The sequence below is a fragment of the Dysidea avara genome, chromosome 10 (assembly GCF_963678975.1).
Source record: "Dysidea avara chromosome 10, odDysAvar1.4, whole genome shotgun sequence".
NCBI classification, from domain to species: Eukaryota; Metazoa; Porifera; class Demospongiae; order Dictyoceratida; family Dysideidae; genus Dysidea; species Dysidea avara.
The window spans coordinates 26,697,046-26,721,259 of NC_089281.1; the positions used below are offsets into that span (position 1 = coordinate 26,697,046).

At 40.3% G+C, this 24,214-nt stretch overlaps 1 protein-coding gene and 2 long non-coding RNA genes across 3 annotated transcripts in view; all 3 read left to right on the forward strand.

Moving 5' to 3' along the window:
* The window catches only part of LOC136236873 (protein mono-ADP-ribosyltransferase PARP14-like), a 290,930-nt gene that overhangs the window by 116,132 nt on the left and 150,584 nt on the right, over positions 1-24,214 (forward strand). Inside the window, exon 13 of the mRNA XM_066027105.1 lies at positions 9,849-10,127. Within this exon, the coding sequence (XP_065883177.1) occupies positions 9,849-10,127 (279 nt within the window). The remainder of the gene's footprint in view (positions 1-9,848; positions 10,128-24,214) is intronic.
* LOC136237028 (uncharacterized) lies at positions 4,901-7,940 on the forward strand. Its single transcript, XR_010692297.1, has 5 exons — positions 4,901-5,044; positions 5,104-7,310; positions 7,366-7,446; positions 7,585-7,670; positions 7,721-7,940. It is a non-coding gene; the product is annotated as an uncharacterized lncRNA (long non-coding RNA).
* LOC136237029 (uncharacterized) lies at positions 18,249-19,525 on the forward strand. The gene is made up of 3 exons (XR_010692298.1): positions 18,249-18,669; positions 18,715-19,115; positions 19,170-19,525. It is a non-coding gene; the product is annotated as an uncharacterized lncRNA (long non-coding RNA).

Here is a 24,214-nt window from a genome sequence, read left to right on the forward strand (position 1 = left end):
ACAAAAAAACTATGAATCAATGTATTGTATTGTCATAATGATTTACATGACATCACAGCTGAGTTACTGTCTAAAGTATGTAATGACGTTGCCATCTTCAATCTCTCAGTGGAGAAGTAATTACTCCTCAGTCTGCCAACCGACAAGATAATGCCAGAGCCGATATTCATGCTCGTGGATTTTGGGGGCGGCAGCAATGTGCCTTTTTTGACATAAGGGTGTTTCATCCAAATGCACAGAGCTACCGCAATACTTCTATTCCATCTGCATATAGACGTCATGAGCAACAGAAGAAGAGGGAGTATGGTGATCGTGTCCATGAGGTGGAGTTGGCATCTTTCACTCCTTTAGTTTTCTCAACAACCGGGGGTATGGGCAAGGAAGCAGTCACCTTTTATCGCTGTTTAGCCGAATTACTTTCCGGACGTAACACCATGACCTACAGCAGCACTCTTGTGTGGCTTCGTTGTTTGTTGTCCTTTTCTCTTTTAAGATCTGCAACTATGTGCATCCGGGGAAGCCGTTCCATCTCTTACAGATCATCTGATGCTTCCTCGGAACTGGGCCTTGTAAGTGGCCCCAGGGACTTTTAATTGTCCCCATTATTGTTGTTTCAGTTGTGTCCAGCACACATTCCTTTTGTGCTGGGGGTGGTAGGCGGGAATAAAAAAAGTAAAAAAAATTTTTAAAAGAAAAAATTGTATTGTACAGCCAGTTTGTAGACTTAGCTAGGCTAAATGCTTTGTTACAAGTGGTGTTGAGTCAGCACAGGTTGAATTATCAGCTAGCTATTGCTAAAGTTTCTCTTGTAAATAGCAATAGATCACAACTTACTCTTGAACTTTCCGTGTGCAGAACACTTTTATCACGTGACTTCCATTCCACATTCTCCAGCACTGCATCTCTACAGATTATAACCACGAAATGGCCATCTTATACTTAAAATCGTACCTCCATTTTGCAAATATTACTTTCTTTTCTTCTCTTGGAAGGCGCCACTCGTGTAGTCAGTGTAGTGATCGCTTCTTCACAACATCGACAGTAACCCACAATCAATAATTTGGGTAAATACGAGGTGCAGTGCACTAGCTTACGCATGCGCATCGAGTCAATGCTTCGATGGGATCGAGACTTCGCGTAGTGATTAAATAGCTTCGGTAAGGAAAGTTAACGATACGACAATAATTTTTTTATACGACAATAATAATAATAACTATAATATTACATGTTATAAAGACTAATAATAAAGAATTATAGTTGTAAAAAATTTGATCGGCACAAATGGCCGACCAACGGCTACAATGATCGGTCAAAAACATCACTTGGTCGGAAAATGGCCGAGGGCTGACCGTTGTATTGTACTCTGCTACATATGTCTGGCATAGCTGGAGTGTTCTGCATGCAGGTCAGCTATACCAGACTAGTACACACCTAGCAATGGTGGAGTTTTGTTTTGTAATATTAGGAAATGATGTATGATTAATTACTATAGATATAAGGCAGCCTTACATTGTTAAAGTGACTCTATTGCTGCATTAGGTCTTTTGTTTATGTATAGTCTTCCATCATGCAATAAAGTAATTCAGTTTTTGTAGTATAAATACAGAGCACAATTTGTTGTTTGTATGAGTATAGTATTAAGTGTTTGAGTTAGTTGAGCTTATTAAAGTGCTTCTAACTTCTGAGAGCTACACCAGCTTAGCACTTGATCACTGAAATTCATGACAGAAAGCTTTTATTGTAAGGTAAGCTGTTGACTATTAACTATCTATGTAGTAATGATCATTAATTAAATCTGCTCTTAGTGCAAGTTGCTAGTTTATTCTACCTGTAATTTTGTCAATTTATCTTTAATTTTTGTGTTATCATCAACAAGTAAACTGCATTAAAATTTAGTAGCTGGTTTGAAGTTGTGTACATTTTGACTGTAGATTAAGTTTTATCATACTCGAAGAAGGATCTTCAGGAGCAGTTAGCACAATTGAAGTGGACAGTTGTGTCATATGCGAGCAAGGATTTTAAAATGATAAAGCTATCACAGTGACAGAAAAGGGTATGATGAGCCTTATCAGTTTCAGTAAAGTTGAATGTTTCATTCCCACCTCACTGAATGTATCAGTCAGACTCCTATTAGAAAAGTCTTAGTACATAAAAGCTGCTGTGGAGATTATACCAACCAAAGAAGGGTCACTTGTTGCAGCAGTGTTGAGGAGGATCAGCTTCCACAAGCAAAATCTAGCTTGATATCATTTAATTGGAAAGAAAACTGCATGCTATGTGGGGAAAAAGCTAAAGTTGATGCTCGCCACCCAGAGAGAAACAAAATACACAATGTTACAACACTTGCTAGGCGTGATAATCTACTAGAGTGTTGTGACATAAGGGGTGATACATGGGCATCTGAGGCTCAAAAAACATCTGTATGGCTGTTTTGACTTAGTTGTAGCAGAGGCAAATTACCATGCAAATTACATGTTATTCAGATTTTTGCTAAATAAAGGAAACACTTTATCAATAGAAAGTGTTCCAGGTAGGTCTGAGAACAGAGGGATGTTGCATTGGTTCCACATGTTGGATCAGTGGCTTGAATCAGAGGCTGATGCCGAGCTCTATACACTATATCAGAATTACATGACAAGATGAGAGAATTTTCTGGAGGATCTGACATTTACACTTCTAAATGGCTAAAACAAAAATTGCACAAACATTATGAAGGCTGCATATTCTTTGCAGAGGTTGAGGGATGTGGTTCTGTTTTGTGCTTTAGAAACATGGCAGGTTATATACTATCAATGACAAATGGTATTCGGAAAAGAAACATAGAAGAGGAACACAGCGCTTGGTAAGTGCTGCAACTAAAATCGTAAGGGCTGAATTTAGGGAAAGAATACATTACACAAATTAAATCATACCCCACTAATGAAGATATTGCTAATGTTATTGGAATGGATATCATGCCATCTGCAAACATTCCTGGTGATTCTTACTTATACAATCTGAGCATAACAGCATTGGTCATTCAATTATACAGTCTGCAAGACCAAAATCTGTTACAACCCCTACACTATTTGGCATTGGACCATATGTTTCGGGTAAAGGTGGCTTGTAAATGAACTGTCACAGCTAGGTTACTCCATCAGTTATGATGAGGTAAACAGATACAAACAATCTGTTACTCAGAGTGAAAGCCTGGATAACTTGTTTGCAGAGTACCTTCCCGGTACTTTTAGCCAGTGGGTTGCAGATAATTTTGACCAAAATGTGGCCACAATGTGGCATCATTAGATGGTAGTGGTAGCTTGCATGATATGGGAATTATCTATAGCTGTTTCAACAATCAATGAATTACAAACTCCATACACTATGCCATTACAGCTATACTCTAATCTTCTCTGGCACTGTGGACACACATTCAGCCATACTTAGAACAAATTGGTCAGGTTTTATGCAGACAGACAACCTTTTCTAACTGCCATGGTTCTTTTTGCAAATCTGAGGTGCTCCTTCTGCCCATTATTGATTTGAACCCATCTGATGATAACTGTATTACATTCCACATTGGTGTACATCCAAAGTCAAGCTGAACAACTGAATATCCCAACACCATGTGTAACATTTAATCAGCCATTGTGGCTCAAAGCAGTTGAAATAATATGAGCAAGATCACCGAATATAGTTTGCAGGCTTGAACATTCTGCCCTGATGCTATAGACCTCGCCATTTAGACATGCTATAGCTTTCTTCATATGTTAAACCAGGCGCAAATCCTACAAACATGGGAATATGGGTAAATGATTCCTTCGTGCACCGGGCTATTCTGCATAACATTATGTAATTGTCTGTTCATCTGTGGTGTGTTTCTAGCATACTAAAGAGATTTTTGAAACAATAACCATGTAGTCTACGCAAGAGAAGGATAAGCAAAGGTAGGAGGTTAGTTACGAGATTGTAGTGCAACTTTTCTATAAGACGGACTTTTAAGCCATGTGTGTGTTTGCACATGCGTAGTTGTAAAGCACCTGAAAACCAGCCCTAATGTATGTTGCTTCAATTATAAGAAGACTAGCAGTGTTTATTGTATTGTAAGGAACATTAGGACAGTGTTTGCTAGTGTTACAATGTTCTCACAAAGCTGATCGTCCGATTTTTACTAGTTATGGCTTTATAAGATTCTTGTGGTTACCGTTAGGTAAACAGAAACTGCATAATCAAATTCCTTAGACAACAGCAAACAATATTATATATAGTTTTATGGTAATTCGTTTTACAGTTTGTAAATTATATAGAATAACATGGTCCCTGAAAATGTTGGCTTTAATAAGGAATAAAAAAATTTCCCCGAAGTGGTTTTTGGTGGACTTTGGATATGTCATTCTACAAAAAATTCCGCTTCTGTTGATACCAAATTTTCTTCTATACCAATTTCTTCAAGGTCCAACCCTTCAACAGCCAAACTACTGGGAGTGTTTTCAGACACAGATGTAAATATTCAGCTATATTGTTCAATGACTGTTCTATTAGAGTATTTTATTGCCTTACTGTTCTATTAGAGTATTTATTGCTTGACTGTTCTATTGGAGTATATCAATCATTCTGTACTTTTCAATAAATAAAACCTGCTATGGCCACTGCCATGGTGTCCTGAGGACGACCTATCAACTTAGTTTGCCACTCGTAGAGCTAAATGCTTTGCCAAAGGTTATGAAAGAGATCACAAACATCATACTATTATTTTTATTTCACTACATACAAACACACGATTACATCATATACAAGCACAAGACGCACACAAAATGTGCAAACATTATACACACATGTTCACAAACATAGACCACATAATGGTTGCACTCAAGTTAATATCAAATTTCTTGTGAAATACTCTTGTAGGAGAGATGGTAGTGCCTTTACTTGGTGCTAAAAAGTTCTTGCAGAAAAAAAATTGTGTTGTAGATACTGTTTAGTGCTGATTTATTACACATGTCACTCCATAGTTAAGCCATGAGGATATCCAAGCAAGTGTCTGGTGTTGCGACCGATGTTCCAGGTTAGTTGCATGTGTGTTTAATTTAACGTTAAGTTCAGTGCCTACTTGTTCTTTTACAGGTCTCACTTAACCTTGTGTCATCATGCAGACATCTGAATATTGTGCAAGCTGTGTGGAACAACCCCAACTCATATACACAATCATTGGCAAACCATGTACCACATACATATGTACATTCAAGTAATAAGTTACAAAAGTTGAAAGCCACAACACAAGCTCATACCGGCAAACCACGAACCACATTCCAGCAATTTGTTACAAAATTGGTTGCACCATGGTATGTGCATAATGATTGATTAATGAAAGCCACAACACAAGCTCCATGGTGCATTAATGGAAATAAATAAGTTCCACCTGACTGACAATTATCACATGACCTATTTAGGGGATATCCCTTGGAAAGTCCCTGCACAGTAACACTTCAAGTGAAAAGTGAACACACTTGATACACGATTTATATTATTATTATTGATGGCAGTCCATGTCTTGAGAGGGAAGTATAATATCATTAAACACTAAAATACATTAAAGTACGAGTACAGCATTGTAGAGCCATAACCAAGAACAAGTTCCACTCAACTGACAATGACCACATGGCCTATTTAGGGGAAATCTTTTGGAAAGTCCCTGTAACACCTCAAGTGAATACACGTGATACGCGGTTTACATTAATTATTGATGGCAGTCCATGTCTTGAGAGGACTGAATACTACTAAATATTTGTTATATGTGACTGGATTTTGGAAAAACGATCCAAATCGCACATTAGAAGTTTCGAGATAAACGGTTTTAAAGAATGCAAGCCAGCATAACTCTCCAAGGATAGCAAGCACGCATATGAAATTTACACTAAAGATGCATCAATCTGTTATCTTTCAGACCACTTCCAGTACTTGTAGCTGCTTGTAGAGTTTTCCACCAAATAAGATAGAAAATCTGAGCTGTTGGACGAGCGAAGTAGTATCACGAGTGCTCACAAAGTGGTGGGGGGTGGTGGGGTGGACAAGGGTTAGACCTCAAAATGGAGGCAGACCACGATTGGAGTCCAGAGACTAGATTACAAGGCTGTGCTGGCTCCTTAGTGGTTGATATGTAGCAAAATCCACAGAAAAAAACATCTGGCCAACATTGTCAGGTTGTCCACCAGTAAACCACTGATTCTTGCCAAGCCAGGTCCTTCAGAAGGCCCAAAACCGCCATTTGAGCTCTACGCACACCCCAGAAAAGACGTCTGTTGAAACCACCCTCGAGTAGTTTGAGTGGTACTGAGTGTCAAAACTACTAGTACGATAGTGTAGCTATCCACTGGTGGTGTTAGTTAGATTTTGCCTGATGTGCGATTTGGATCAGTTTTGTAAAATCTGGTCACATATTGTAACTGGATTTCAATGCAGTGGCGAAGCATACTGTAACTGATAAGATACATACACCACTTGAAGAAGTCGAATGGATATTAACAAGTCGCGAGAATACTGATGTACTCAGCTCTTCATGGAGTTCAGTAACGAAAAAAGGAGTGGAGGTTTAGTAACGAAAAAAGCAGTGGAGGTTCAGTAACAAAGCAAGGAGTGGAGGTTCAGTAACAAAAGGAGGAGTGAAAAAAAATGAGGCTAGTATACAAAGTGCCACATCTATTCACACTGATTAACTGCGTGTATGCGATAGGTTTTTAGACTGTCAGATGTCTGCACTGACTAGTGCAAATTCACTGAGACCAAGCTGAAAATTTCTGTGATGGTACCAACTTGAGTAGCAGCAAATACCAATATTATCCCGCTTGAAATTATCTCATGGATGGATTGTCAACAAGGTGTACTCGTATAGACCAAACAGCTTTCAGCATTGTCACTGTAGTGCCAATTTAGAAGTCCCGGAACTAGGTGGAAGAAGTAAGATAATCTACATGATTCTTATTCAAAAAATACTCTTTCACATTGCATACTGGTCTTTATGTACAGTGAAACCTGTCTAATCAGGACACTGTGTAGTAAGTTACTGCTGGGCCAACTTGTGAATCCTCAAACATATTACCTCAAGGGTGTGATGAATTTTCAGGTCCTCAAATTTTGTATTGCCTCAAGAGTGTGATGAATTTTCAGTTCCCCAAATCTGTCATTTACGTAAAAAGTGACAGATTTTTAGCCGTATTGTATTTAATGCCCGCCTGTTGATTTTACAGGTACAGGGTACTTGGTCATAACATGTGGTTCTCTTACTAGCAGTGCTACATACATAACCTGCTCTAAACTTGGCAACTAAGATCAAGGTTCGGGGGGTAAGTAGACAAAGGAATTTTATAATGTTTTGTGTGTTCTTTATAGTTCTCAATTGTCCGGTGTGCGTGGACTGTACACCAAGTATACGTGGACTGTAGTAACATCAAGGACATTGTGGATCTTCAGGTCAGTCTGTGTGTATACTAAGAAATTTTTGTATTACCTCAAGGGTTTGATGAATTTTCAGATCCCCAAATCTGTCATTTGTGTAAAAAGTGACAAATTTTTAGCTGTATTGTATTTAATGCCCTGTCAATTTTACAGGTACAGGGTACTTGGTCATAGCATGTGGTTCTCTCACTAGCAGTGGTACATATGTAACTGGACAACTAAGATCAAGGTTCAGGGGAGTAAGTTTATATAGACAGAGAAATTATATAATGTTATGTGTGTTCTTTAGTTCTCAATTGTCAAGTGTGCGTGGACGATGAGGCCTGGTAAGATCTTGGCATTATATCTTAGTTGATTACAATCTTCTGAATTTCCAGGATGAGGCATACAGTTGTGATGGGACTAACTATCCCATTTTAATGTCAGAATTTTATTGTTAATGTCACAAACAATTAATGTGATATATTTTGTTATGTAACATGTGTATTAATTAAATGACATGCTTGACGGAAGCCACAATGGGAGTGACTACTTGCTGTTAGGGTGGGTAATGCTATGTAACAAGCTGGTTTGAGCACCACCAGAACACACAACTTATTTTAATACACCATGTGTGGTGTGGCAACAAGAATTATGCTTGGAGCACCTTCTCTAGTGATGCTACGTTCTTGACACTTTCACACTTGTTTACAAAACATCTGCCAATTATCAACGCACGTATGAGGCATGGCACTAAATGGAGTTTAAAAGATTTCTGCTTAAAACACCTTCCCTAGGAAACTTACGGTTCTACACGCTTTTATAACTTGTTTATCAGACATTAAGGCGTGTGTCCACATTGTGTCTTTAAAAGTTATTGTAGGGATTAGAGGTTTGATCAAAGAAATATGCGTATGAACAAACCAGGATTAGATAATGTCAGTGCTAGATGGACTGTACAAACATGGGTAAGTTGACTGGTATAAGGTGATGTTAGGTGTAGCACAAGGTTGAGAAATAAAGCAAAATGTGTCTAAATGCACGTTTTAATACCGGTCGCAAGAAAACTACTACAAAAAAAGATTTTTTTATTACGTAACAATACAAACCAATTGAGAGATGTTGCATAATCCAGGGCTAATATTGCAAAACCATCCCTACACAAAAATAACTCACAGTAGTGGCCACGCGTCTTAATTGGGTGTGTGCTTTGTAGTTTCTTGGCCACGCGCCTCACTACCATGAGTCTTGATACAACAACTTTAAGCATAATATGTAACTAGTTACTTTGTAAAAGTAATGACTCCAACTTCGTTGCAACATCATTGGTACTCTAGAAACAACAATGTTATAATATAGAATTATGAACTATTTGTTACAACTCACCTAGCTGTCTACATGCAGTAAATAACTGTATTATGTCTTACATGTCTCCAACCACAGCAGGATATCCATTGGGTAAACTATATCTTTTCCTATCAGACAGTGTAACCTGTGTTGTACTTAGTAAGGCAAACCCAGAAAGGCAGACTCACTAGCTAGTATTGTGTGACAGACTTGAAGAAAGGCAAAATTGTCCATTATAGCTTAGTTGTGGAAAGATGTGTTCACATTCTTAATCAGAAAACATCACACCGGACTGTTCATAGAATTTAAAAGCCAAGCTAGTCAGTCAGCACTAATTTGTTGTATATGCATCCGATCGTTTCCTACTACCCACTACGTATGCTGTCCTATACCAATCTTAACAATCTGAGTTATGCATGAAGCCTTATTAGACTTTAACCTTACACCCCTGCTGGGATCTTGTAGGCCAGTATAAATTTGGGGTGCTTACATTCCAGTACTGCAGTGTTTAATTAAGACATGGACCGGATTTTGTTGGTCTTCTCCAGATTACTAAGCCTGCCACAGTAAGGTAAGTGTTTTAACAGTAACTAGCTAGCTATAAAACTATAACACGTTGCTGTTATAAACATGCTGGCATCACAAGCCATTTTTCTTGTTCTGTAGCTTTTTGTTCCTGTAACGGCATACATCTAAAGATTTGTTAATACGTAATTAGACTTATCTGGCACATTGTCCTTATTCAGTCTTATGGCGGTGCATATAGTTTATTAGTGAGTGACAATTGTCAGGAGCATCATGCCAGGAGGTAAAAGCAGCTTTGTCTGACTGCCAGTCCAGAGATTTGTTCTATCACCCCATGGATGAAAGTACCACAATGCATCATGCATCTCATCCTCAACTCGATGATATTCTGGTAGCTTGCATGTTTCTATATGGCTATAGTCACCAACATCATAACACATTTGCTAATGTGGCTAACAACTAAAATTTAGTGGCTGTATTAAATCCTGCTATATAATATTTTTATCAGTCAATTTTTGTTGTGCATGTGTACTTTCAGCTTGTACTGTAATAGTATTGTTGTACAGCTCAACATGGCTTACTGACCGTGCTGCACAAGATGGCAGGAGAAGTGGTTACTGTTACAAGGTGTGAAGATATTATCAGTTACACTGACCCAACTACTGAGTCACCTCCTAAATGTACTGTGGTAGTGAAGGGGTTTATTTACTCTGATGAAGATGATGTAATAATAGATTGTCTAGAGCTGTACTTTAGTAATAGCCAGTATGGAGGAGGTGAAATTGCTGATGATGGGATAGAAGTAATGAAAGGGAAAGCATGTATTACTTTTGTGGACAGTAAAGGTTAGAATAATGTATATGTATGGCATGCTCGTATTGTGTATATGTGTACTTTTAACCTTTCATCTTTCAGTTAGTATTGTTGCTCAGTCAATGTATATATGTACCAATTGTCTTATCTCTTAGTATAATACACTACAGTAGTAGTAGTACTGTATATGTAGTAAGGGTCATGAAGGTTTGCACCTTCCTTCCTGCCAAAGAATCTAAACAAAAACAGCCAAGCTATAAAAAATGGTGCAGCTCTTCCAAAAACTTCAGGGTGAAAAAGATGTTAATGGCTGTGATGGCAGTTTAATGGCAAAAGTTTTAATATCGACAATACAGCTGAATTTGGTGCTATTATAATTATGGAACCAAATTCACCTGTAGTGTTATTAAAAATTTTGCCATTAACCTGCCATCACAGCCATTTCTTGGCTACCACCTTGGATTTCGCATCTTTTTTTCACCCTGGTGTTTTTAAAGGGCTGCACCATTTTTTTTACAGCTTGGCTGTGTTTGTTTAGGTATCACTTCTTTTTGTATTTATACTCCAAAGCCAACCCATGGCCAATTTTGGAGCTTCTTTTACTTGTCATTTTCTTTACTGAAGAAAGGAGGAAAAATGAAGAGCTGAATTTTTTATTGTGGGTATCTCCATGTTAGGCATTTAAAAGTATAATGCTGTGTAAAATTATCACGTGAACTCTCCTACAAGTTGGCATGTTTTTATCACTCAAAATGTTACCTTTGCAACCAGATATAGAATACTATCCAACATGAGGTGGCAGATCTCACTTCATTGCCTCCACTTGGCAAAAACAATCATGTTGTTATTAGTTTCGATTTTTTGTGCTATCATTCTATAGAGAGTGTTTATGTACCCAAGCATTTATATGGATGTGAAGACTATATCCATGGCATGTGAATTACTAATTGGGGACAACTATTTGAAGGGCAAGACATGGAATCCATGTGGCTGTGTTTTCATACTAAACTAATAAACTTGATTGTCAAGTATATTCCAGTTAAAACTGCTAGTTCTAAACCCAAACCAAAATGGCTGGATTGGCCTACACTCAGAGCAATCAAGTGTAAACATAAAGCATGGAATACTTATAAGGCCACCAAACGTCATGTGGATTACATTTTGTATTGCAAGTATAGATAGAAACAATGCTACCTCAGATATTAAATATGCCAAGTCAACATTTGAAACCAACTTAGCAAGACACATTCAACACAACCCTAACCTATTTTGAAATTATGTCAGAAGTAACACCAAGGTACAAGATGATGTAGATAAATTATTTCAAGAAGATGGTACCTTAACTTGTTCTGGCTGTCTTAATGACTTTTTTATCTGTGTATACCAACATCTGAGGTAGTGTTACACTGATAATCGGATTGGTTATTGGAAAAACCATATATTGGCTGTATTTTTGTATATATATCGGTATCGGATCAGTTGCATGATGGAAAAAGTAGCAGATACAGTTATATATGTTTTCGTAGAGAAATGCAAACTTGTGTGCTTCAAATGATGTTATTAAACACCTTGAGTTGCATTACAATGTTGTTATTACTGCTTAAATATAATGTCAGCTATTGTTGTAGCGCTACTGCCACTATAAATGAACTAAATTGGCCTTTAAAAAGTAACATTTGGTGGAAGATAGCCTTGCAGTACCATATCGGATCAGCTACGTTTATTGGCTTGAAAATAGTATCCAATATCGGTTATCGGAATATCGGCCAAACCTCATATCGGTGCAACACTAATCTGAGGTGCAAACTTACCTGACAGATCAAATGACAGTGTATACATTTCAGCATATTAATCCTTCTCCTCTTGAACAGTACTAATTGGGTGTGCATCATTGTCAGAGAGGATTATAACTAGTCTTCATTGATCTGACATTATGTCAGATCAAAGTCAAAGTTGATCTAACATGATCTGACATTGTATGGCAATGCTTAGCAGCATGCATAAGCATGCCAAGTTGGGGCATACCCCCTGAAAAAGTTTGGATTTTCAAAGCTTGGATGTGAGTATTTTGACACCCAAAACTCCTTCAGCAGCCATGCACTGTTACATTGTTATACCACATACATAATAAATCTGTAATAATAACATTGTGACGATTTGATATGAAATTATCCAACATGATGTTTTGTGACATGTATCTATATCAGTTATGGTTTTAACTGCAGGACATTTAAAACCCCTTTGTAAGGTGTATGTTCGATTCCACAAGTCAGACAACCTTTTTTTTCGCAGTTTTGAACCTTTTAGGTACGCCTTTTTATGACTGCTGTATTAGAATTGCTGACTGTTCTATTAGAGTATATCGGTTTTTAGTGGAAATTGGTCGGCCATCCTTGACTGGTTCAGTAGGTAATTGGGCAGTCTTCAAGCTAATTGGTTGGTAAATATCCGATGGCTGACCGTTATAATCCACTCTGATCATTGTTTATGTAAAAGTAATACTGCCAAGATGTAAATTTGGGGGGTAATACTCGTATGCTTACAAGTTTAAATCTTGCAACAGATCAATATCAACAGGTGAGGTGATAGGATGATGTAGTTTGGTATCATCAGAAAACAGTCCTAAGAAACTTAGTTTAGCGTCTGGCAGTACATGTATATATGTGTGTGTGTGTGTGTGTGTGTGTGTGTGTGTGTGTGTGTCACTTTCACACCTCAGATCAAAGGAAAGCCAGTGCATATATAATATCACATATTGCACTGACTCAAAATGTTAATGAAATGTACGCTCTGCTACCAATACATATATCTTGTTATGGCAGTGCGAATATCTCGTTACACACTGCCTTAACAAGATATACACACTGCAACCAAAACACAAGTGCCCGTGGTATACCTAATATGTTCTATTTTAGCATGCAGACTTACCTAATTGGCAAAATCTTTAGTTGTTATGCCCTTCTCTTATATAGGGAACCAAATAAGCTGTGATTGTGGGATCAAATTTTGCCAAACAAGCTGTGATTGTGGGATTCAATTTAATACATCAAACAGCAGTTTGATTTTACTTTTGCTAAAATAGTAATTTTAAGTACCTAGTGCTTATTATGTTTCTTTAATTACTGCATTTACAAAAGTAAAAAAAAACTACTGTTGAGGTGTTAAAATTGAATCCCACAACCACAGTTTTTTGGCAAAATTCAATCCCACAATCACAGCTTGCTTGATTCCCTATATAAGGGAAGAGGATAACAGTATAACATCAAAGAAATCTGATGATTTCTGGTTATAGTGTGCACTCCTATTAGGTGTGCAATGTGTCGAGTTAATGAGATATATGCACTGCCACCCACAATTACAGCTTATTTGGTTCCCTATATAAGAGAACGGCATAACAACTAAAGATTTTGCCAATTAGGTAAGTATGCCTGCTGAAGTAGAACATATTAGGTATACCACGGGTACTTGTGCTTTGCCTGTATATACGCACTCATGCCCGTGGTATAACTATTACATATATACGTATATATGTAATGGTTATACCACGGGCATGAGTGCTTTGCCTGATAGTATATATCAGGCAAATCACAAGTTCCTGTGGTAAAACCACGTGGGTTAATCGCCTACACATGTGAAAACTGCTGGCATGCTTCACGCATGTATTTGTATTGGACTTTGATAGTAGACACTGGAAACAATGTAAAAATAACGACAAGGAGATGCTGTGTTAAGAGTTCAAACATACACGCAATGACACGAGCATATGAAAAGTTTGATTGTGGGTTAATACAGTGAGCAAGGAGACACAGGACATCGAAACACGATTTGATAATGATGGTGTAATGGTGGTATAAGTACTCCCAGGTATTCACTATAATAATCGTGAGTAAATTGTATCCATTACAGTCATGCATGAATACCACTTCACCACCAATTGCTCAATCTATTTAGCATTCAGTGCGTAACAACGAAACACAGGACATTGAAGTGCAACTTGATAACGATGGTTTAAAGTGGCATGCAACTATGTCCTATGGCTTCGACCACAGCAATAGCATTCACCTAGGTACACTTTACTAGTTTGTAGTTACAGGGAAATACAACTAGCTAACTTGGTTTATGTAGCACAAGGTCTTAATGGCCTATCAGCCTAATCCCAGCAAAAGGGTTGCTACGATAGCAGAGATACAAACCACCTAAGAGACGTCTTGGTTTCAGATGAAAGATCGATCTCCGTCTACAGTTTACCACAGAGCTATCTGAAAATTCTTTGAGTTACTTCTGCTAACATTCTCTTAAGAAGTACAGAAACAGATTTAAAACACTGGCGTTGGTTCCAAAGTTATGTTATCCTCCCGCTGACACAATTTCGCAGGGGAACCACAACAGCCAGCAATCCTTTCTTTAAAAATCCACTTCCATACTTTTTTGCTGTGGACTTGGGTAGTTATTTGCAAAGTTTGGAGGCTATCGGCCATAAAACAAGAAGTCAGTTTCAGATTTAGCAATATTGTGTATTTTTGGGGTACAAACTCAGCAAAGGAATGTAATGCATGGGTAGTATCCTTCAAATAATCAAAAATTTACAAATATTGTGCAAGTTCTAGAGTAAGCAATCGAAGAAAGAGATGGTATGGGAGAGCTGTTTTCATGTTGTGTGGTGCTACTGTCAGCATTGGATACCAACGATAGCATCATATTCAACTAATCGGACTGTGTGGATGGATTTGGTTTAGCGTTCACCAGTGGAAGGAGATGGAGGCAGCATCAAGGAGCAGATCTGGGAGCCATTCAAATGGGCATTGGGTTCTTAAAATCTATAATCTATAAACATCAGTGTGGCAAGGGAGAAGAAGGCTTGACACAATATTATCAGAGGATGTGTGGAACTACAGGACCTATGAAGTGAGTAAAAGCTCATAATTTATAGTAAGACTAAGTATAGCTTGTGAATACACAGGACTAGGTCTTTTCATGGTGAATACGTTTTTCCATTTGGTAAAAAACCGTTGTTTGGGTTATCCCAGATAGCTACTTTTGCTGAGCAAAGTGCTGCCATATTTTCTCCCTCCAAAGCTTCATTTTTTTATTCCTGCCTTGTGCAACAAGTCACAGAATTCTTCTTCTGATGAACAAATTTGGTACATCTCCAGAGTGGTATGGTTCAAGTTGTTAAGTACTAGACAATTTGACATTAGTTTAGTAGTGCCCTCCCATAAGGTGCCATTGCATTTTCCAAAATTGCTTTCTGTCAGTTAATATTTTTCCAGTACTACAGTATCTGAGCTGTGTTTCATACTACATGGTTAACCTCTCAAGGACAACTTTAAAAGTTGGATGTGTAAATACTGTATTCATTGCCCTGACATCTGCTAGTGCTTGTTGAGCTGCAAGAAAAATATTAGTTACATTAAGTAGGAAGGTAACTTATCTTTGAAAGTCTGGCCTGGAAAGCATCTTTCGAAGTTGCTACCCATATTTAAGTGTGATTTCTCTTGAGCACTCCAGCCATCAAAGAAAGGATCTTTAGCTTTCCTCCTCATCTGTGGGTGAAATAACTGATGATTATGAAACTTATTTATCACATATTGTTATTTACAACCTGTACCAGATCATGGTACATGTCTGCAAACATCAAATTAGCAGCGGTGCACAATTGCAGCTGGTTGCAATGCTCAACTTCCACAACCATGATCCGATAATCAAACGCAAATCCATTAAGGGCTACTACACCTATTGCAATATAATGTTTTTTCACAGTATTTACAATCAATAAGTACCTGGATAAAATGATATCTCAGTTGATTCACCTGCTTCTTTTAGACATTCTTCAACCTAATGCAAAAGGTCAGGGAAACAGCATCAAAAGGCCTTTCTTTCAACAGAAGTTAGTTGCTAATGCCACACTTCTTTTTCACTGTCAAAGGTGAGAATAAATGTAGTTGTAATTACCAAATATTATATTATTACTCAATGTACTAACAGATAGAGAGGTTTTACAGAGCTGAGAGAAAGATGTCTCACAGATGGTCACATCATCTGGAGCAAGAACCACTGCTGCCATCTCAACAATGTGGTCTTGGTAAATACAGCCGTACATGAACAAAAGTGGCTTTCCATCGAGTGGCTCTGAAAACTCAGGTAAATCTTCTATTTCCTCAAAATGAGGTTCACTGATGTCAGCAACTTGTGCCTACTCTCCCACTTCATCACCATCAAGTGGGCTTGCACTATCACTTTTGTGCTGTGCGGTACTAACCCCAGCAGTTTGGAGGAGGAACATGTAGTCTTTCTCTTGCTAATGACATACAGTGGCTTTGCTCTTCATAATATGTACAATCATAACACCATAACATAATCTATCACAATAAGTAAGCATGTATGTATTGGTTGTCTCACTTGTACTTGTGATATTCCTCAGTGGAGCGTTTAGTGATTTGCTTCAACCATGTGTCATGCTCAGCAATTCTAGTCTCCACTGCTTTCTGTGGGACATCCACGCCCATTTTCCACAGGCACACAATTTTCCACACAGGACCAATGTTCTTGAATTAGGTCAGAAAATTATATAGTTACATTGTACAATGACATTTGTTGCCACTATACCTTGTGACAAATGGCCATGTTTGTTTTATATGTGTAGTGTGTGTGATGGAGGTCAATTCGCTTTCCACGATACTTTAAAGCAAGACCGTGAAAGCCTTCTACACTGTTGGTAGTCACGCAACCCTCAGGGGTGATGTACTTATGGGCCCTTTCAGCCATGCTCTGGAGCAGCTTCAAAAATGCATTAGAGTGTTCTGCACACTTGATGGGCTTTATGATTTTGTAAGGAGCTCTGTGAACTTCCTCATGTGAGGCAACAAAAGTCTACATACATATCTAGTACCATACTGGCGATGAAGTGAATTTATGATTTGGTAAGTGCAAGTGTAAATGGAAGTACAAGGTTTTAGGCTGGATGGTTATTGTTATAGAGGTACCCAATGGCTAGGAAATTTGTTTGGGACACTTATGTACATGCAGGCTTTGGGGATATTTGAAAAAATTAATTGTGAAGTGTCAAGGGTAGTAACAGTGTGAATAAGAGGAAATAAACTGTGCTAAAAATTCTAGCCAGGTGGTAATTTTGCATGATATATTAGAATCTTTTGATTGGTGTTTGAAAAACATATTCTGGGTCTTACCTTAGGATGGTACATACACCACTTAGACAAATGGCTATCTAAACAGTAGTGTGCGTGGAAATTGAGTAGAGCTTCCTGAAATGCTTTCAAGGGATCATCAGAGTCTAGCACATCTGGACTAGCTGTAATATGTTTCAAGGACTTCTTGGCTCTATTATTGAAGGCCTCAGTCATTCTGCTTTCGATGGCTTACACTGGATGACAAGGATGAGGTGATCACTACATATTTTATAGACTCATGTACTTTACATCGAAGTGCTTTTATTTTATTTATATCACTATGAAAGGTTTTAGCTATGTGCAGTGTTGGGCAAGTTACTTTTTAAAAGTAACTAGTTACATATTACATATTACTTGCAACTGAACTATTTAGTTACAGTTACATATTACCCATAAAATAAAGTAACTGTAATAATATTACATATTATATTACTTTGTGTCCACAGCCTTAAGCTGTCACGTGTGAAACTACCACCTTATCACGTGACATGATTGCGTTGTTGGGCAATGTGCAAATGTTGGTTATAAGTAAAGAAGCTAGTGAATAAGCTTCATTCAGTAGGCTTCATTACTCCGTTGTGGCTAGACGTTACTCAGAGGATTATTAACGAGATTAGTAACTTCGTTACTTGTAGTAATAATATTACGTAATATTAGATTCGTTACAGTAACTATATTACTTAGGTAACGCGTTACACTTGTAAGTAAAGTAACTTGAGTTATATTACCTGTTTTTATAGTGTATTTCGTTATATTACTTTGTTACCACAAAAGTAATAATATTACGTAACGCGATACATAAGTAGCGCGTTACTCCCAACACTGGCTATGTGGTTCCCACAGTAAGTGATCACAACATTAGGAAAGTAGTTACATGCAATGCTGGATGCAAAGGTGTTGTGGTCAATGATTATCTGTGCAACTGTGAAGCCTTGACTCTTGGCATCACACAGCAGCTCCTTCATCATATCACCCTCTGCTCCTCAAGACGTGTCCTGCCAGTTGGCACCTGGTCCACACTTCATACGGTGAGTGAACCAGGTAATCTTATCACTAACTATATCATGCAATGTAGCAGAGGAGTTGTTGGAGTAATAACCCTTGGTCAGGTAAAAACCATCAAAGGTTGCCTTGAAATTGGATTAATCTCCACAATCAATGATAGGCTGGCGTACCTGTTTACAGGATTCAAGAGCCAGCTGGGTTATGTATTCTTCAAGCCAAGCAACAAGCCTTTCCCATCACTGCCATGTCATGTTTGGTAGTCCCATCAAAGAAATGGTACTGTTGTAATCACTGTAGTATTTCCCACATAGCAAAAATGACAGTGCTGGATAATTCAGCATCCATGGTGGGGGTCTACCCATTTTATTGGGAGCTATTGATGGTGAGTGAGAAGTGGTGTATAAACTGATAGTATCATTAAATGTAGGTGTGCTGTGCACTAATGTTGAGAAGTCCCAGCCTTTACTCCTCAAATGATTGAATACTACTTCACTGACATACTGTGCTGTCAGCTACCGGGGACTCTAAAGCTGCTGGTGAGGTGTCATTAAATTCGGTAGCGTCTAATTCAGAAGTTGTGGTATCACTCGGGGTGTCATCAAACTCGGCAGCATCTAATTCAGAGGTGGTGGTATCACTGGGACTAATACCCTGTGCACCTGATTCAAGTGGAGAGTCTCCTGATGTGCCGGCAATACTTGAAGATTCTTCCAGCATAAGTAGTATTGGTACAAATACTATAGTCGGCTCTGGTGGTAAACATCCATAAGATGAAGGTGATAATATAAAGGAGAAGTCGCAGTCATTGGAGAGACATCTTGAACACTGGTGGTGCTATATTTATTGAAAAAGGTATATAGTTTTACTATTATTTATAATTAGGTCTATCATTTATGCCTACCTTGCTGGAGAACTATCCGGGGATTCATGTGGACTTGTACATAGTAAGTCAGATGTGTATGGTGGCTCTCAGGGATTCTTTCCAGGTCATCATTGGTGTGTGTGGCAGAAGAAGCAACGATCTGGGGAGGAGCAACGACTGTTGAAGATACTGGCAAAGATTCCTCCAAGCTATTATTGCCAGATGATGCAATATATTATTTATAAATATTAGTTGTTACTGACCTTTCTGAGCAGCTGGAAGAGCTGGAATCATGTGGAGACATTACACATTACCAAAATTTATTTCATAATTATTGCCATTATATATTAACTGTATTTGTAAGACTTACCTTGTATTTTCATGGCTTGGAAGTTGTTCAAGCATAAGCAATCTCAGAGCCATTTCACTTTTGCAGCAAAAGTTAACACGTGCCAGCTGTTTGTGGCCTACTTAGCTATAACAACCACGATACCATTAGTGGTTACTAAGTATGTCTGGGCGGGTGCTATGGTTGAAAAGCCTTACAGCTTGCATGATGTAATGCGAAGCCACAGGATGTATTTGCGAGCCCCCTTAAGTGACGGTTAATACGAAGGATTAACCGAGGTTAATACGCGACGGTTTATACTATCTCATGTGATGATTAGTTACGATCTGGTGCTGGCGTCGGGTATGATAGTATATGGGGAGCTGCTTCTGTACTGGCGTCGGGTATGATAGTATATGGGGAGCTGCTTCTGTGCATGCGATCAGACGGGGGGGAATTTATTGAGATGTGCGAATTGATACCTGAATATTGGCTAGCCAAAGAGGAAGATGGAACAGTCAAGGCAGAGAGGCAGCGACCCAGGAGGGTTTTGAATGTCTTTACCTGGGTGCAGTCATTCACAATCTATGTGAGTGTCAGAGCAGCACATGATCCTTCACTGATACCAGAACTGATGGCCTATATGTACATGATTGTTAGGGCTAGCCAGGACTTTGATGGCACAAGTTGGGTCAATTATGATACAGTGTTCCGAAGGCAGGCAGCAGCGACTGGTGTGACAACATGGTCAAGGGTCAATGGAACCCTACACTACATCTTTTTCAATGGTCCGCGTAGGCAAGCCCATCGCTGTGAACTGTGCTTGGCAGCTATACACAGGACCGAAGACTGTGGGCTTGGAGATCCAGAGCAGGAGGGCTCGAGTCGTCTGCGGGCTCTGGAGGCAACGGTTCAGTCCCTGTCTTCAAGGCAGACTGCTAGCGACCCCCAGGCCTCCCAGCCGATACGACCATCTGGTCAAGTATGCAGAGCCTGGAACAGGCAGGAGTGTTATTTCCGGCGGTGTCGGCATACACATGTATGCAGCAACTGTGGTGGAAACCACCCAGCAATACTCTGTCGGGCCGCCAGCCAAGGGTCACACCACCGAGGTGGTTGGTTCCAGCCTTATTGAACTATGTCATAATTTTGTTGTGATTCAGGTAAAACTCAGTTCTATTCCTATGTAGCAACTGCTGTGTGTTTTTATTAAATGCTTAATCAGAATTATTACTTAGTGGAGTCTCTCACCAGCCGGTAAGAGGCCTCATCCAACTGCGGACTGTGCTACCAGTGGTTGTTTGCCAGCCTGGTTATTTGATGCTGTAGCTAATCCAATGAATGCATGTGCTTAGGTTAGAGCTAGTGAGAAGTTGGTAGGTTGTTGGCTGGTGAGAGACTTGGGCATGGGATAGAGTCAATAGCCCCTAATTGTCTCCATAGAGGGCTACCAGTACATGGAAGATTTACAAGCCTTGGACTCCTGTCGTCCTTTGAGCCCACAGAGACTTCCACAGGAACTGTGCAGGGTTGTAACTCCTTTACACTGGCAGGAGTGGGACAGGTTCCTAAGGCGGCACCCAGATCAGCAGTTCTGAAGCTATGTGGTTGATGGGATTAGAAATGGCTTCAGACTGGGGTTCGACCGGAGCAGCCCCCTGCAAGCTCCGTCAAGGCTCAACATGCCTTCAGCGGAGGAACACCCGAAGGTGATATCGGAGTACCTTGCGTCAGAGTGTCGGGAAGGCAGGGTACTGGGTCCTATGGATCCAGGTCAATTCTCCGATGTTCACCGTAGTCAATTTGGGGTGGTACCGAAGGGCACCCCGGGAAAGTGGAGACTAATTGTGGATTTGTCTTCTCCGGAGGGCAAAAGTGTTAATGACGGGGTTAGCATACCTCGGTGCTCTCTAGCATATGTTCGTGTGGAGGATGCTGTCCAAGGGGTGGCAGCTATGGGAAGAGGCTCGCTGATGGCTAAGGTGGATATATGCCAGGCATATAGGGCTGTACCAGTACACCCAGCGGACCGTGATTTGCTGGGAATGATCTGGCAGGGCAAACTTTTCATAGATGCAGCCTTGCCCTTCGGGCTGCGATCAGCCCCCAAGATATTCACAGCAGTGGCAGATGCGGTGACATGGATCATACGACAACAAGGAGTGAGGTTTATCATTCACTACCTGGATGACTTTCTTCTAATTGGCCCCCCAGGGCACGATGATTGTGCCGTGGCCCTTGCCATACTACTCCAGACGTTTGACCTCCTCGGTCTTCCAGTGGCATGGGAGAAACTGGAGGGACCCACGGCATGCTTAACCTTTTTGGGTCTTGAGATTGACTCAGCGACATTGGAGCTCAGGCTCCCCCGAGAGAAATTGTGGGAGTTACAGCAAACAGTTTCCAGTTGGCTGGATAGAACAGACTGCCGAAAGAAGGAGTTGGAAAGTCTACATGGTCAACTGGCTTATGCGAGCAAGGTGGTGAAGCCTGGGAAAACCTTCACCCGCTGCCTGATAGAACTCTTAGCGGGTTTTCGAAAGTCATATTATCACATCCGGTTAAATGAGGAATTCAAGGCTGACCTCATGTGGTGGATGACATTTATGAGTTCCTGGAATGGTATGGCTATCATCACCCCTACCGAGCAGGGCCGTCGTGAGCACCACATCTGGACAGACGCATCAGGCTCGTTTGGCTGTGGAGCCGTAGCCCCATCGCAGGAGGAGTGGTTACAGTGGAGATGGTCTAACTGCACCCCAGACGGTGCAGAATCAGTAGAGGAGAGCATTCTGTGGATGGAACTCTTCCCGATTGTACTGGCAACGGCTGTCTGGGGAAGGCGTTGGGAGGAGTCTAATGTGATCATACATTGTGACAACATGGGAACAGTCGCAGTAGTAAACTCGGGCTACAGCAAGGCAGCACCGGTGATGTACCTGCTAAGATGCCTGTTTTTTGCCAGGGCACGTTTTCAATTTACGCTGCAAGCAGTGCATACACCGGGGGTCCAGAACACTTGGGCAGATGCGGTGTCCAGAAATAACATCAGTTGGTTCTTGTCTCAGGTCCCCAACGTTGGAAGAGTCCATCAAACCGCCATTCCAAGGAGTCTGGCAGCACTCTTGCTGGACCAACACATCGATTGGAGATCAGAGAGTTGGACACAACGGTTCAGCAGCTGTTTATAAACAGTTTAGCCCCATCTACATCCAGGAACTATCAGTCAGGAAGTAAGCGTTTTATAACATTTTGTAATTTGTATCACGTAAATTTTCCGTTTCCTGTGAATGAACAGTTGCTGTCACGTTTCGCAGCATACCTGTTTAAGGAAGGACTGAAAGGAGGCACAATCAAGAACTACATGGCAGCGGTGAGGCACGCCCAGATAAGTATGCGACTTGGTGGTCCACAAATGAGCGATATGCCTCAGCTGGGATATATAATTAGGGGTATCAAGAGGGTTACTGGGGGTCCACCTAGAACAAGGCTAACGATAACACCGGACCTATTGAAGGTGATGCGAAGGTCGTGGTCTCCTTCGACAGATAGGAATGGGTCGATGCTGTGGGCTGCAGCATGCATGTGCTTTTTCGGCTTCCTACGATGCGGTGAAGTTGTGATATCGTCAGATGCTAGCTACGACCCGCAGGTTAATTTATCTCTGGAGGACGTCCGAGTTGATAGCCGGGTGAAGCCAAGCTATGTGGAGGTAAACATCAAGGCATCCAAAACGGATCCTTTTCGTCAAGGAGTAAGGGTGTATCTGGGAGCAACATCAAGGGATATATGCCCTGTGAGCGCAATCCTGCACTACCTAGCCTTGCGAGGGGCAGGACCGGGCCCCCTCTTCAAGTTTAGCGATGGAAAGGGCTTGACTCGGGATCGTTTTGTCTCTGCAGTAAGAATCGCTCTGAACGCAGGGGGAGTCGATGCTTCATCATACGCTGGCCATAGTTTCCGGATTGGCGCAGCTACAACAGCGGCGAAGGTCGGAATTCAGGACTCACTGATCCGAACTTTGGGACGATGGGAGAGTTCAGCGTACCTGCTATACATTAGAACGCCACAGAGTACACTTCAGGCGGTAGCTGGGACATTACTCCGTACGTGATGGAGGCATAGCTATGTAACTTTTACTAGTCTTGTGTATAGCTATTTGTTGTATATTGTAGCTGTGTAGCTGAGCTGTTGTATGGGTACATTAATGCTATAATTTCATTATTAAAAAGAAATAATAATGCATCAGTAAGTCCATTATTAAGCTGGATAGTTAATCAATATAGTTTTACGGTGTTTGGTAGGCATGCCCATTATCGAATTTTGTCCGGAAGGTCGGCCAGCAATTTGGTTGCATAGTTCGTTAGTCAAGTTCACACATGACGTGCGTGTCGACATGCAGTACGTGGGTACTGTCTAAACCACTTTTCCCCCTTTCTTGAGTCACGAGCAGGGGGCGCGGTGAACGGCTTGGTAGCACGAAGAGCGGATAGCGCACAGGCTTGGGTGATGGGGGTTCCCCCCATTGGGCTTGGCATCACCCAAGCCAACAAAGATATAGCTAGTACTATAGAACGGTACGTCAGTACGTGACACGGGGTACGGATATTGCATGGCAGATATATCAACTAGTACGCGTCATTGTGACGTATTTACTTCCGGCGCCAGACCAGAACCAGAGGCCAATCCTGTTTATATGTAGAGTTGGGACCCCCTCCTTTGGCGCGGAGGAGCAGC